This window comes from Leucopleurus acutus (assembly GCF_964270905.1).
Source record: "Leucopleurus acutus genome assembly, chromosome: 5".
NCBI lineage: Eukaryota > Metazoa > Chordata > Mammalia > Artiodactyla > Delphinidae > Leucopleurus > Leucopleurus acutus.
Window position 1 is genome coordinate 134,092,426 of NC_139147.1, and position 14,687 is coordinate 134,107,112.

At 37.6% G+C, this 14,687-nt stretch overlaps 1 protein-coding gene across 2 annotated transcripts in view; it reads right to left on the bottom strand.

Annotated features, from left to right (window-relative positions):
- ANKRD28 (ankyrin repeat domain 28) overlaps window positions 1-14,687 on the bottom strand; it is a 185,726-nt gene that overhangs the window by 9,601 nt on the left and 161,438 nt on the right. For both annotated transcript variants that reach the window (XM_082840084.1, XM_082840083.1), the window contains exons 15-23: window positions 14,053-14,164; window positions 13,091-13,117; window positions 12,595-12,669; window positions 9,307-9,508; window positions 7,442-7,529; window positions 6,950-7,067; window positions 5,820-6,039; window positions 884-971; window positions 711-794 (exon numbers count right to left, since the gene is read on the bottom strand). In XM_082840084.1, coding sequence (XP_082696210.1) covers window positions 711-794; window positions 884-971; window positions 5,820-6,039; window positions 6,950-7,067; window positions 7,442-7,529; window positions 9,307-9,508; window positions 12,595-12,669; window positions 13,091-13,117; window positions 14,053-14,164 — 1,014 coding nt within the window. The remainder of the gene's footprint in view (window positions 1-710; window positions 795-883; window positions 972-5,819; window positions 6,040-6,949; window positions 7,068-7,441; window positions 7,530-9,306; window positions 9,509-12,594; window positions 12,670-13,090; window positions 13,118-14,052; window positions 14,165-14,687) is intronic.

Here is a 14,687-nt window from a genome sequence, read left to right on the forward strand (position 1 = left end):
AAGCAATTTTCAAGGGTTTACATACTAGGCATTGCTTGGATACAAACAGGCTTAAAGGGGGGAGCTTACTAACTCCTGCCACAAAAATTTGTGTTTCTGATAATATAGAAGTCCCTTAATTAAGCTAGTATAAATTATGAAATTGCCAAAAAAATTACATCATTAAAGGAAATTCTGAAAGAAACAAATCCTGACCCAAATACTGCCATCTATTACAAAAGCTGGACTCTTCCTATTTAGAAATCTGTTAACTTTACTAAAAAGAGTCATTGGGTAACAAACACATCTTTTTTTTTTTTTTTTTGTGGTACGCAGGCCTCTCACTGTTGTGGCCTCTCCCGTTGTGGAGCACAGGCTCCGGACGCGCAGGCTCAGCGGCCACGGCTCACGGGCCCAGCCGCTCCGCAGCATGTGGGATCCTCCCGTACCGGGGCACGAACCCATGTCCCCTGCATCGGCAGGCGGACTCTCAACCACTGCGCCACCAGGGAAGCCCCAACACACATCTTCTTTAAAAAGGGAAATCTTTTAGCCAGGAAGACTGGCTAAAAGTCATGGTAGAAAAACCTTTTATAATGAGAATGTAATTAAGATTTTGTAACAATTTATACTTGTAAATATAAAATCAACTTTTAGTTAATAATGGGGTCTCTTTAAATTCTTCCACACTAATCTAGTAGTTAAAATTTCCTACATGGTTGACTTCCTACCTTCCTTTTGAATCTGTGGCGTTCACACTGCTGGCGCCTAACGTGTCAATTAACATCTCAGCAGCACCTTCGTTGTCATTTATCCTGTGAAGGTAACAAGGTGATCACTCTCACAGCCATGGTGTATTTCTCAACCACTCAAACCAAATCCGATTCATTCTGCCTTTACTTACACAGCACAATGCAATGGACTGAAAGCATTTCCTTCCGTTTTCTGGAAAACGTCCTGTTCTAAAAGGAGTTCTACACATGTCTCGTGACCTAAATAAGTAAATGAGGATCAGATATTAAAATCCAAAAAAGATACTGAGGTGCCCATACACACCAACATATCCCTACAGATAAGGCTTTACATGGACTACAAGTAATCAGTTCCCTGAACCCATTAAACATCACATTTTTAGGCACTTTGGAATTCAATGTACAACCTCAGGACCTAAAGTACAGCAGCTTCTTACGATAATTTAATATCAGTTTATTATTATTTGTGTGTGTGTGTTTTGGCTGTGTTGGGTCTTTGTTGCTGTGCATGGGCTTTCTCTAGTTGTGGCGAGCGATGGCTACTCTTCATTGTGGTTGGTGCACGGGCTTCTCATTGCGGTGCCTTCTCTTGTTGCAGAGCACGGGCTCTAGGCTCACGGGCTTCAGTAGTTACGGTGCATGGGCTCAGTAGTTGTGGCACATGGGCTTAGCTGCTCCATGGTATGTGGGGTCTTCCCGGACCAGGGCTCGAACCCGTGTCCCCTGCATTGGCAGGTGGATTCTTAACCACTGCACCACCAGGGAAGTCCAATATCAGTTTATTATGGACATGACAAATATTTACTTTGTGGGGGAAAAAAATTAGTCTCATTATTCTTTTCTATGGTGACCAGTTAGAGCTATTTGGGCATTATTTTTTAAAATGTCCTATCTATATAGCATAGTATAACTTTCAAAATAATATATGTTTATGCAGCATAATTAACTTCAAAATTTGAATATTTTCTGGCTCTACTAAGGAGTTAATGGTAAAATCTCAAATTCTATCGAAGCGTTCAGAAGGAAAAAAGTACATGTCCCTGTCCCCACCCCATTCCCCAGTTCCACTCTCTAGTGACCACTGGTGACCATTATTACCTTACAGTTCCAAAAAATTTTTAGGCATATACAACTGCATGCACATAAACACACACTTCCTTTTTAAAAAATGTTTACACAATTGGGATGTTCTGTTCTGCAACTTGTTTTTTACTTTAAAAACTATGTATCTTCCCACACTAGCATGTACAGACATCCTATTGTTGAATGTTTGGAAAAACTTCACAGTATCAGAATGTATTATAAAGGATTTAATCTCTAATTATCGGTTTTGAGGTGACTGCTAGTTTTTCTTTGTGATATTATCAACAATGTTGTAAATGTTCCAGTACTTAAAAAGTATTTATTTCTAGGAACAATTTTCTGGAAATGATCTTGCTGGGTTAAAGGTCAAGTATATTGATTACTAATAGGTATCAGGCCCACAGTTTTTAATAGCAACTTTGAAAACAGGGGAAAACCTCAGATTTTCAAACCTGAGATTTTCAAACCTCAGATTTTCTTAATCCAATTTTCAAAGCCAGGGTTTTAGTAAAAGTACCCCCACTGCTGTATTAATGGCAGAAAATGAAATGTTGCTTCTTTTATTTCGTTAGTCATTTGGGATGTGCATTAGGAATAAATTAGATTCTTAAACAGCCTCTTTACTTCCATGGCTTAACATCTGGCTAACAAAGTGATGCTCTTTTTCTTTTTTAATTACTCTAACATTCTCAAATAATAGTTCATCTTAATCTTTATCCTATAATTGTTCTTAGCAGGAAAAAAAAGTATGTTTTAGGAAACCTATGGTTATGTTCCATCACCTGTCAGTTCTTTCATCCAGTGATTCTCAACGGGGGCAATTTTAGCCCTCAGGGGACATTTGGCCATGTCTAGAGACATTTTTGCTTATCACAGCTGGGGATGGGGTAGGGAAGGGCTATGGCATCTAGTGGGTAGAAGCCGGGGCTGCTGTTAAACCTCTTGCACGCACACGACAGTCACTCACAACGAAGGATTATCTGGCCTCAAAGGTCAACAGTGCTGAGGGTGGGAAACCCTGCTTCAATTCTCCCTCTCCAAATGTTAACTCATGGCCAAGAAGTAACCAAGGAAAGTTGTCCAGTATTGATTTGAGAGTCTCCTATTTTCCTGGGATAGCAGTTCTCAAGGTGTGGGCTGGGGAGCTGCTGGGTGATACTGCAAATTATTCTTTTCTTTAACAAGCCATCAAAGCAATGTGCCACTCTATTAATATTTTTTTGAAAAATAGTTTTTTTTCATAAAAATGCTATTTATATTAACATGTAATGGATTTATTATTTTAAAATAAATTAATAAATATCCTTAAATTTCTCAGTCCTAATTTCCAATACAGTAAATACTAACAGCTATAAGCCACAGGTCCTGAGACTGAAAGATGTGAGAATCACTGTCTGCGTAGACTGTGGATGGCAAAAGGGAGTCCCGGGGCTCTGGATTCAGCAGTCATTACTGGGGTCATGTCAAGCTGAAAATTTCTTCACTTTGTGTCCTGGTTTATAAAAGTATATAGGATAAAACTGGTCTCTTCATGTTTTAGAGGGATATTCTGAAGATGCTTATAGCTTTGTAAAAATTGATACATTTTTAAAAGGAACATATGAGATCATGGAAGTATTCTTAGTTCTGTGACTGAATGACTCCATAAACTGGAAATCTGAACTTTAAAGTTGGGTATGTATAACCAGTTCTCTTCTAAAGCTTTGCCATCATTCCATTTTAATTTTGAGAGAAAGGTTGTTTTCTATCCTGTTGGAGTGCTTCCAATTTTTTTTTTAGCCGTACAATAATTACTAGTCAAAGTAAAACTATTTTACATATTCTACTCTCAGAATGCCAAATTATAAAATAGGCTTTTGGCTGTAAATATGGTATTAATTTTACACTGCCTGTACAGTCTCTGTACATATAGCCAACACACATCTAATTCCTTCCAGCTCAATTCAGAATCATCACCAATTTTGCTACAGTCTGGAAATTAGACACATCTGCTATGATCTTTAAATGGCAACCGGGCACGTAGTTTGTGCAAAATTTTGTGTCTTGTACACAACGTGCTCAGAGAGTCTAAATTCAGCAGTGATGGAGTAAGAAACTCACTTTAGGAAAACCGTGTTCTCCGGAAAGACGTGGTAGGAATGTTATAATAAATAGCAACTCTCCAAAGGACAGTTACAGCAGTATTTTTACAACTAAATGCTCTACCTGAGGAAAACTACCTTACTGTGTGATTTTTCCAATGGTTAATTCTCACTGACTTAAAAAAAAAAAAAAAAAGCACCAATAAAAGTCTGTTTCAAAATAGTTTTATCTGTGGATGTTTTCCTACTGCTTGGTTCTCCTTATACTTGTAAGATGTCAAGTTACATTATAAAGACAAACCAATTTCAATGGCAAAATACAGTATCTTCTTTGACTTAGGATTTATCTTGGACAACTTTGCTATATTCATTAAATACCAACTTTAGTGAGTTGAAAAAGGAAGAAGAGTTGAAATCCAAAGGTTTTATAGTTTTCAAAACTGTTCTGGCTAAGGATCTGAGGTAGTAAAATATGAAACTGACTAAACCAAGCTTCTGAATTAGCAATATATTTAACTATTCAAGTTTTCTATGGCACCATCAGTACTCAGAGTTGCAAAATGACCAAATGTAGCCACAGGTCAATCCTCAAGAAGACATCAAAGCTTTCTCAGAGCAAAAGAATAGAGCTCTCAATTCTGATACAAGAATTAATATGAAAATCAAAATACTGTTATCTAGAAAATGCTTACGAAAATGTTTAAACTATAATTTTGCAAGATTCAGATTTCTCCTCTTTTACAACTCAACAATTATTTGTCAAAATGGCTCCCAGTAAAAGAACCACATCAAAAAGTGTATTACAGAAAGATAGAAACCTCCTCTCTGGCAAGGCAGTCAGCTGAATTTTAGAACAGCCACTATGCTTATTTTTTTAAGCAAGTGGATATTATATAAAGAGGCAATTTCTATTTTCTGTACATTTTGAGGGAAAGGTGTTAGAACTGTCAACTAGTTTTGTAGATATTCTATTACAACTAACAATAAACTGAATGCTACACTGAAATTCAAAACAAATAAAAAAACCCTCACATCCCTCCCTGATAAAGCCCTCAGCATACACTTAGGCAGGACTGATGTTTTAACACTGCATATAACGTACCCAAATGTTTTCTAAGATGATCAAATCTTCAATATGCTCTGTTACTTACATTATTTTAGTGACATTTCAAAAACCAAATCCCATTTTTCACATCTATCATTTAAAAATAGCTTTATACTTCTCTGATTGACCTTTAATGAGTCTACCTGTAAAAGGACTAACTGTGACGGTTAGTCTCCAAGAAGCTAAAAGTAAGTCTGTTATAATCATGCAGCCAAGTTCACTTAACCACAAAAGTGTCCAAGTTTCTAGTTTCTACTTCCGTGATTTATTCTACCAGGATTTTATTCCCTTAAAATGTTGAACATACATGTTACTGTTGATATAAGGATCTTAACTTGCAACGTGCTCAGAAAACATACACAGATTTCAGTCTAGAATATGATACATTTTCACGTTTCTCTTACCTTTGTCATTTTTCCCCTAATAACAAGTACATTTAGAAAGAAAAATATAATAAAAATACAAGCATTACTATATAAAAGACATTGGAAATAATATTATAAAAGTATATTAATAACAAATAATATTAATATTATTAATGTTATAAAAGTAATTAATATTATAAAAGTATCTTAAAAATGCAAAATACTTATTGAAGCAAAAGTCTAAAAAACTTTTAAACTTAGTGACTGCTTATCTCAAAACATCTGTGACAACCAGCATCTTGGCTTTAGCATGACAAGGCACTGGAGTAAGCTATAACTACATGGTAGGTTATTCTTAATATATCATTCTCATGGAAGTCAGAATGTGTCAGTTAGTTGTCTCTCTGTGGTACATAACAGGCAGGTAACGTGGGTCTGTGTCTGTGTACTTAACCGTTGTAGCAAGCCCAGTGAAGCGCCGTGTATCCATGATTGTCCGCCATGGCTGGATTTGCATCCATAGATGCTGCTGACTGCAGAAGAGCTCCGAGAACACCAATGTGTCCACAGGCAGCTGACAAGTGTATTGGTGTCCGGCCCCTGCTATCTCGTAATAAGCACTTAGCACCATGTTGAAGCAATGCATCTACACACTCTTCATGGCCTGTGACTGCCTGAAAGAAAAATTATTTGCATGTAGCTGAATACACTATGTTGGGCACTCCATGCCAATTATAGCTAATTACGAATTTTAAAGTCCATATTCCCCATGTCCTCCCACCAATCAAGGCATTTATCATATTTTGAGTAACCCAGTATTTTTACTCAAAGTGGCTTAAAAATTTAAAGCAGTGACCTTGTCAAAATAAAAGTAAATATGAAAACCAGGAATAATGGGACTTCTAGTTCAACAAAAAAAATATTTCAAAGGTGAAAAAATTAAGACAAAAATGTATAAGAAAATAGTTGTGATAATGGGAAAAAGTAAAACTGACATCAATTCTACTCAAGGCTTTAGGGTTATAAAATTTTTTTTAAATTAATTAATTAATTAATTTTTGGCTGTGCTGGGTCCTCGTCGCTGCACGCAGGCTCCCTCCAGCCACGGTGAGCAGGGGCCATTCCTTGCTGCGGTGCGCAGGCTTCTCATTGCAGAAAACAGGCCCCAGGCACCCAGGCCCCAGCAGCCATGGCACACAGGCTCAGTATTTGTGGCTCGTGGGCTCTAGAGTGCAGGCTCAGCAGTTGTGGTGCATGGGCTTAGGTGATCTGAGGCACGTGGGATCCTCCCGGACCAGGGCTCAAACCCGTGACCCCCGCACTGGCAGGCGATTCCCAACCACTGCGCCACCAGGGAAGACCCCTAAGATTTAAAAATTCTGTTCCAACATTATTATTCTCTGGATTAAGTTGTGTTTTGTGGTTGTTAAAAATTAGAGTTCAAAAACTAAGATAGTGAAAGAAACAGTAAAGATTATTTGGTAAAAATTAAATGAAGAAAAATATAAACACAGCCTAGTTCAGTTTTAGGTAAAATGAGGTCATAAAAACTTTCAGAAAGGAAGCGAGAACACTTCTGCTTACCCCTCTGTGCAGTGCCGTCCTTCCCCATTTATCTTTGGCATCTACGTTTGCTCCTTTGTTCAGCAGTGAGTAGACACAGTCCGTGTGCCCGTTGAGCACAGAGAGCATCAGAGGAGTCCTAGGTAACAACAGGAGCAGCTCCGTCACCACCGAGACTTCATCCATGAAAATACACTGTGTTCATACACAGTGTGTTTCATCCATGAAAACACAGTGTGTTTTCATCCATGAAAATACACAGTGTGTTTCATACACAGTGTGTTTCATCCATGAAAATACACTTCATCCATGAAAATACACTGTGTTCATACAATCCATGAAAATACCTGCCTTCTAAACATGTCTTTCTGTGATGCAACTTTAAAGTATACTTAAAAAACTGTATTTGATGTTACTCAGTTACACACTATGACAGACTTACTAAAATAGGGGGGCAAAGGTATGAAGATTAACAAACATCCTAAAACTAATTTAAAAATTAGTAAAACTTACTGTCCATTTCCATCTTGAATATCTACTGCATTCTGTGGTTCTGCATTTCCTATTAGTAGCCGTAAGCATTCCGAATGACCATTTGTTGCTGTAAAGTGATATTCAAAAATTTCAGCAATTATTTATCTATAAAATGATAAAATAGAAAATGTCCATCTTAAACCACATTTGCTAGATATAATTTTGGAATATTCATTGAACTTAACAGGCAAGAAAGAAAATGCTCATTTTATTTAGCTCTCTGGTGGTGCCAATGTGGTCAGGAAGGGCAGCCTGCCTCCAGCCAAGGGATGAAATCATGATCAGACAAGTCAATCACATCAACCCCATTCTCCTTTGCCAATGACTGGTTTCAAGTTCTGCCCACTGAAATGTTAAGAAGTCTGGAGGACGTCTGGGAAATATTTTTATTCCTGATAGTGAAAGTTCTCCTTCTTTCTTGATTTTAGATGTGATCCTTGGGGATACTTCAAGGAAATTCTATTTGGCCCATCATTTTTTTTTTAAACTGGATTCACGGATACTCAGTACACAGCAGCTACTGATGAGTGTTCGTATCGTCTAAGCTCAACACCCAAAGCATCAGGCATAAGATCCCTGTGGGAAAGGACTGGCTCACATCCAGAACCAATGTCCTTTCTATGATTTAAGAGTAAGATGCTCCCCAGCAGGTCTCCAAATTTGAAAGGCATCCTGGTTCTAACCAAGGCTTGCATTTATTGAAGAGGTGGGTGCTAACAGTAACCTGTAACTCTTTCAGTGGGTAGGACTTATGAATTATATGGCATTGGTCAGCCACTTCTGAGGGACTTACTAGTGTCTTGGTTCAATATTTATCTATTAAGAGTGCAAACACTCCATGAAAGCTTTAAATTCGCTCTGCAAATAAGGTGCTTACAATATAATTTTTCAAGTTGCAGAATAATATACAATGTCACTCTTTTTCAGAATAAGGTAACAGAAAATGATAGCATTTTGACTTCTTATTTTTACCATATAGCAGTTTATATACATATCCTTATTAGAACTTTTAATCCATTATTAAAATTTTTTTCTTTGAGCCCTGCTTGATTATCTGATAGTTTCTGAAAGGCTGCTCTGGAGCAACAGTGGGTGTTACCTATAGTCTTCTAAAATGTAAGTTTTCCAAATGACCAGAAGCAAAGTCCCAGACCTACATTCAAATGGATCCATTTTAAGGATCACCCTATAAAAACAGACTAAGTGAAATGAATCTAATCATACAAAGATGGCCTACGGGGGATGAGACAAATACTTGGCTAGGATTTCTTCACATATACCAGTCTTGAATTCATTATTTAAAATTAATACTGCCTTGTAGTAATTCCTGTAGAGAGTTGTGAATCTGCATCTGCTAGTGACACAGCGGGTACTGAGTCATCACAGTGGCATTGTTATGTAGTTTTGCATTTTCACACATCTACAACATCACAAAACACTCCATGGAGTAGTTCTTGCATAGCAGGCACTCTGTATTCCTGTCTGATTAAATGTTTAATGCAGTACCCTGGTACAGTAAGTAAAATGTTTATCAGTTATTAAATGAAAGCACATACCAACCCAAAAGAATTTCCATCAAAAAGCAGTAAAAAAAAAAATTGTATTTTTTTTGTTGATAAAGTACTTCAGAAGTTAGACTATTATATAAATCCGATTTCTAAGGTAGATATTTTTTTAAAGTGATTATAATCTTGCTGTTGGTTTTCCCCTGAGAGTAGAATCATTAGAATTGTTAAAGTCAAAATTGTTAAAACAATTACCAGGAGTATAATATACAAGAAATTGAAAAGGAAAAGCATTAGATGGAAAGTGGTAAATAAAATCATTCATAGTCTTTGACATACCTGCTGCATGTATAGGTGTTCTCTTCAAAATGTAATCTTTGACTAAGATTGAGGCTCCCTGATTAATGAGAACATCCACACATTCTACATGGCCCTTAAATGCTGCAAGGTCCAAGGGTGTTCTTCCACTACTGTTTCTCACATCAAGATCTAACAAAGACTGTACTAACACTTCTAGTGCTTGATGGTGACCATGATAGGCCTGGGAATAAATAAAAATATAAATTAAAAAATACATATTTAGACTGACTTCTTAGAAACCCTAGAAAACATAAAGGGAGTAGTAAGCAAACTTGTCTTACATCATTATATTTGAGATAATCTAAAACTTCTGTATTGATAATTCAGAAAGCTACCTACAAATTTTTCTAATAATCAATTAGTAGGCTACAGTGTTAGGGAATGGGTATTCCACAAATAATAAGTTCAAATGACAGGTGATCTTTTCACGAGTATACAATGTCTGGTTCATGGCAGACATTCAATGATGTGTGACATGGGTTCAATGAAAGCTTTCACTCTAAGTCTATGATTCCAGAGCCCGTGTTCTTTGTCACAGTTCAGTGCCCCCCCTTCACTCCCTGATAAAGTGTTACTACACTTAAATCATAGATATAGTTGCAACTGAAGTTCAGCTAGTACTTGAGCCTTCTGATTTCTCAAATTAAAATGACTACTCCATCCCATAACGTGCCATCTCAAAAATAAACATTTCTTTTCAAAAATATTTAGGCTGAGCCCTGCTTGAAAAACTGCCATGTGCTACGCACTGTCCTAGCAGTACAGCAGAGCAAGAAGATTGAGATTTATTTGAAACCCGACTGACTGAAATCCCCTTCTTTACACAGTCTGCTTTCCAGAGAATTCATTTCAAAAACCAACATGTCAACTGAACATCTATTACTCTTATTGGACTAGATGCTGAGCAGGACATAAGGCAATAACGACACAGTTCTGATGGGGAAGGAATGTCTCCTCTGGTTCACTCATGCCACCCCTTTTAGCTAAGGGACAAGTCATTTTCTGATACCTTTCAGCCCTGCAGCTTAGCACATATAGGCAAACTGTAAATGATCACATGTGAACTTTTCATTAGGGAACTGAAAAATATAAAATTCTACCATATTTGTGCTAAATGTCACCTGCTTCTAAAAAGAGATACTCAGCTAGAAAGAGGGCCCTGCAAGGTCTCTCTGGTGGCGCAGTGGTTGAGAGTCTGCCTGCTGATGCAGGGGACACAGGTTCGTGTCCCGGTCCGGGAAGATCTCACATGCCGCGGAGCGGCTGGGCCCGTGAGCCATGGCCACTGAGCCTGTGCTCCGCAACGGGAGAGGCCACAACAGTGAGAGGCCAGCATACCGCAAAAAAAAAAAAAAAAAAAAAAAGAGGGCCCCGCAATGTACCAAAGGGCTATAAAACCACTTCTTGTGGGAAATGTCAGAAAGCACCAGCAGGAGGTGAAGCTGCTCTGGGCCTTACTGACCTCTTGATGTTTCTGACTCCCTCAAAGGTTAAAGTGACTGGAGATCTCTGAGCTCTACTGTCTGAGGATCACATCTAACCTTGTTCCTCAATACCAGGTCAACAAAATTATGCTATTAAAAATGAACTGTGAGAGGCACAGTATATGCAGAAGGTGGTATAAAAAGAAGCAGAGGGAAAATAAGGACGGCTAGAGCCAGGGTAATCTGCCACAGGAGTCTTCCCCTCACGATGGCTCTGACTGGACTGGGACAAGAGGCTTAGAAGCCTAGTATGTGCGAAGGCAGGACCAAGGCCAGTTTCCTGAGTCCTCAAGCCAGCGTGTTTTTACTGCATCAAGTCGTCCTGGATTGGGAGAGTTTGGAAGGAGAAAAATCACTTCAGTAATTTCTGAAAAACCTCCTAGGGATGGGTACAAAATGCAAGAGTGGTGGTATAACCACATTTCATTGAGCCTAATTAGGAAATCACAAAATTGTTTCCATTTCAGCTTAAAAACACTATTTAGCACACCCATGTTAATAACAGCACTATTCTCAATAGCCATGAAGTAAAATAACTAGTTAAAAAACTGAAGTTTTTGAGATAATGCATTCAAAAACTTGGCAAAGTCCTTAGTCTGGCACCTAGTAAGTGTTCAAGAGATGAGGCGCTATTATTATAAGAATGATGATAATGATGCAGGAAGAACTGCCTAGTCATCTGCTCAGACGTCATTTCTTGCCACCCATAGTAAAATAGCTATTTTCTCCATGCTAGCTTTGCACTTCCAGATGACTTATTTATTATGCAAGTCTGGGAGAGTAGACAGTATTTCCAAAGACCCAAAGGGCAAGGAAAAAGGAAGCTTCAGCATGTCTTCTTAGTTATTTAGACCATGGTAGGAAGTACTGCTGGGGAGAAAGGGGGAGAAAGACAAAGCAGAAAATTCAGTGTACATGTGTCAGTGTTAGAAAATATGCCAGGAGAATATTAAAATAAAAAATAATAGTATATGTGAGAATAAACAATTAAATGGATCACTGGACTTGTGATACACATTAACCTAAGTAGAGACCCTTATAAGCATTTTACTATACTTAAAATCAGAGGTCTCACAAATAGTGACAGTACCCAATTCTCCTGATTCTCAAAGTCCCCCAGCTCCCCACAACATGCTTTATTTCAAAGATAAATTCTTCTTTCAGCGCAGAAAGAACTAGATTGGGCTCTGCTTGAAATTTCCTAAGGTAATTCATTTCCATATTTGACTTAAAAGAACTGTCACACTCTCTTTTAATCTCCTCCTCTTAGTGATGGACATTAAGAGGAAAAATTCAGTGGCATCTGAAGCTAGAAGGAATATTACAGACCATGTAGTTAAATCCTATAGCATGAGCAAGTGAAGGACCAGTGAACACAAACTTAGCACCCCAAAATCACAAAGTAAGCAAAAAGTTTTAGAAATACCACAGAAATTACAGTTCTTATATCGTCCGCTTAAGAAGTCAGAAGCCATTCCACTAGGGTGGGTCATTTTAAAATTCACATCTCAGGCATATTCTCTCCTTAGGGCAGGCCTTGGGGGAAGCTCAAACCCCCTCCCCCCAACCACCACCCCCCCTCCCTTTTTTTTTAAGACAAACAAACAAACGAAACAGAAGTACATTCAAGAATTCTCTGAGTTAAGAAAGTTCTTACAGTTTTAACTCCATGATCATCATTATATGGACCAAAAGTTCTGGGTACTAGTTTGAGTCAACACAAACAGATATGAGACATTTTCAGTAAATCAGCCATCAAGCTGGCTGTGAAGGCAATACTCACAGCCAAGTGTAAAGGGCTTATTGTTGCTCTATTGTCTGAATCACTCAGCATGTCTGTTCCCGAGGTTTCCATTAACTGAGAAAGAAAAGAATTTTAAGTGTCAGAAATGGTACTTTTAGACATACCACAGCAGTTATTCCTGGTCCCCCCCCCCAAGTTCAAATTCATTTTAAAGTATAAACTGATACTTGAATATGGATTTAAAAATCCCAGACCATTATTATTATGAAAACTAAATTCAGCAACCTTATGGAATGGATTATCCTGAAAATGTGGTAAGGACCACATGCTAAGAGCTTTGAGAGAGGGCTATAAACTTAGAGTTTGAGAGAAATGCCATTTAATTACCACCAAGTAAGAACCTTCCCTCCCCCTGCAAATATGATTTCTGTCACTATCTTTGTTCCCAGGAATGTGTAAGACAGGCTCCAGCTCTAGTGAGAGCAAATATTTAAATACTCAGTATTAGGGGGAAAACTGACTAATTAATACTTACAACATCTAAAGGAGTTTCACTTGCAATCTGAAATAAAATTTAAAATAAAAATACTTAGTTGAGGAAGCAGTCATATACAGTAAAGAGATAAATGTTAACTACATGTCTCTATTTACATAGGGCTTTGTTAAATTCTATTCTGAACTTGTGCTTCCTTTGCCTCCAAAAATGAAGTCTTTTAAATAAACAATTGTACAATATAATAGACCACAAATCTATACACATGGGTCTCAGATTTTAGTCTAAAGCTACCATAATAAACTAAGGAAATATTACTTCTGTAGCAGGGTTCTAAATGCTATATTAAGTATGTCAACCTCTTTTTTCTATCTTTTATACCCACCCTCCTTGAATTTTATTTCCCCTTTAAGGGAACCAATGTTAATATAATTTATAAGTAGGTCTAAATGAAGAAACCTCTAACGTGAAGCATGTGCTACACACTTCAGAATCATTTAACTTGTCTTTTACTCTCCCTTTGGTTTGGCAAAGTGGGGTGAATGGTGTATACATTCAGGAATGAGAACACAGTTGAAATAAAAAGTTCCTTTGCAGAAGATGAGTCTCCCTTGTCAGGAGAGACTGACAGAAGACTGGGTCTTTCGGAATTCCTGAATACATAGGGGGAAGCTTCCTCTCACAGAAACACGTATTTCTCACATATGACACAGTTACAGTTCTTTAAAACGTTCTGGAAAACATTTAAAGGGGCAGGGGCAGTGAATGCTACTTGGATGGGGGGCTCTAAGGGAGCCCTCTCCAGAGATCTAATTTCCTCCTTTCTCTGTGAAAGGGAAAAGGGAATGAGAGAAAGCTTAGTGAGGCAAGTATGAATTTAGGAAGGATAGGGATTCTAAAAATGTTAAAAGGCATTTGTTTCTTGGTTCATTTATTCTCACTGTCATTACATTATTAGAATATAAACTTACATTGGTCCTTCCACAAGAAATCAGGAATCTTACCAGCTGAAGACACAGACGGTGACCATATGCAGCTGAATAATGAACTGCATTGTATCCTTGCTTGTCCCGGATCCCTGGATTTGCATCATTTCTTAATAAGTATTCCAGGCACCTATTAGAGTAAGATATATTCAAAATTCTAAATCCTGCATTTTAACCAATGATAAAAACAGAGACAAACTCAAAACTGGAAATTTTTCTTACATTTGAGTAATGTAAAAATCATAAACACATCTACACTACATACATTTGTCATTTAAATGATATTGACTGTAAGTATCGTAAAAGTACAAACAAAACGTTCATAAGAGAATTTTCTTTATCCACAGTCTGTCAGCAAGCTCAGTATACCTGAAGACTGTTTCGTATACAGTCTATATTTATGGCACCAGCTAGTAGACTCAAATAACGTTTGACAGGATTAAACTCTTAGTGGTGGGGAGCATCCAATCTTTCTGGAATACACAGTTAGTATGATATCTCATTAGGAAGCTCAAGAAAGGATGTAAAAATATCTCCCAAAACCAAGGTCAGAATTCAAGGATCTTGCATTAGAGACATGAAAAGTGTGGGAATGATGTAAAAGTGGTATGTAGGTAACACGAAAGACCTTCCCATGGGAAATACTTTATTCC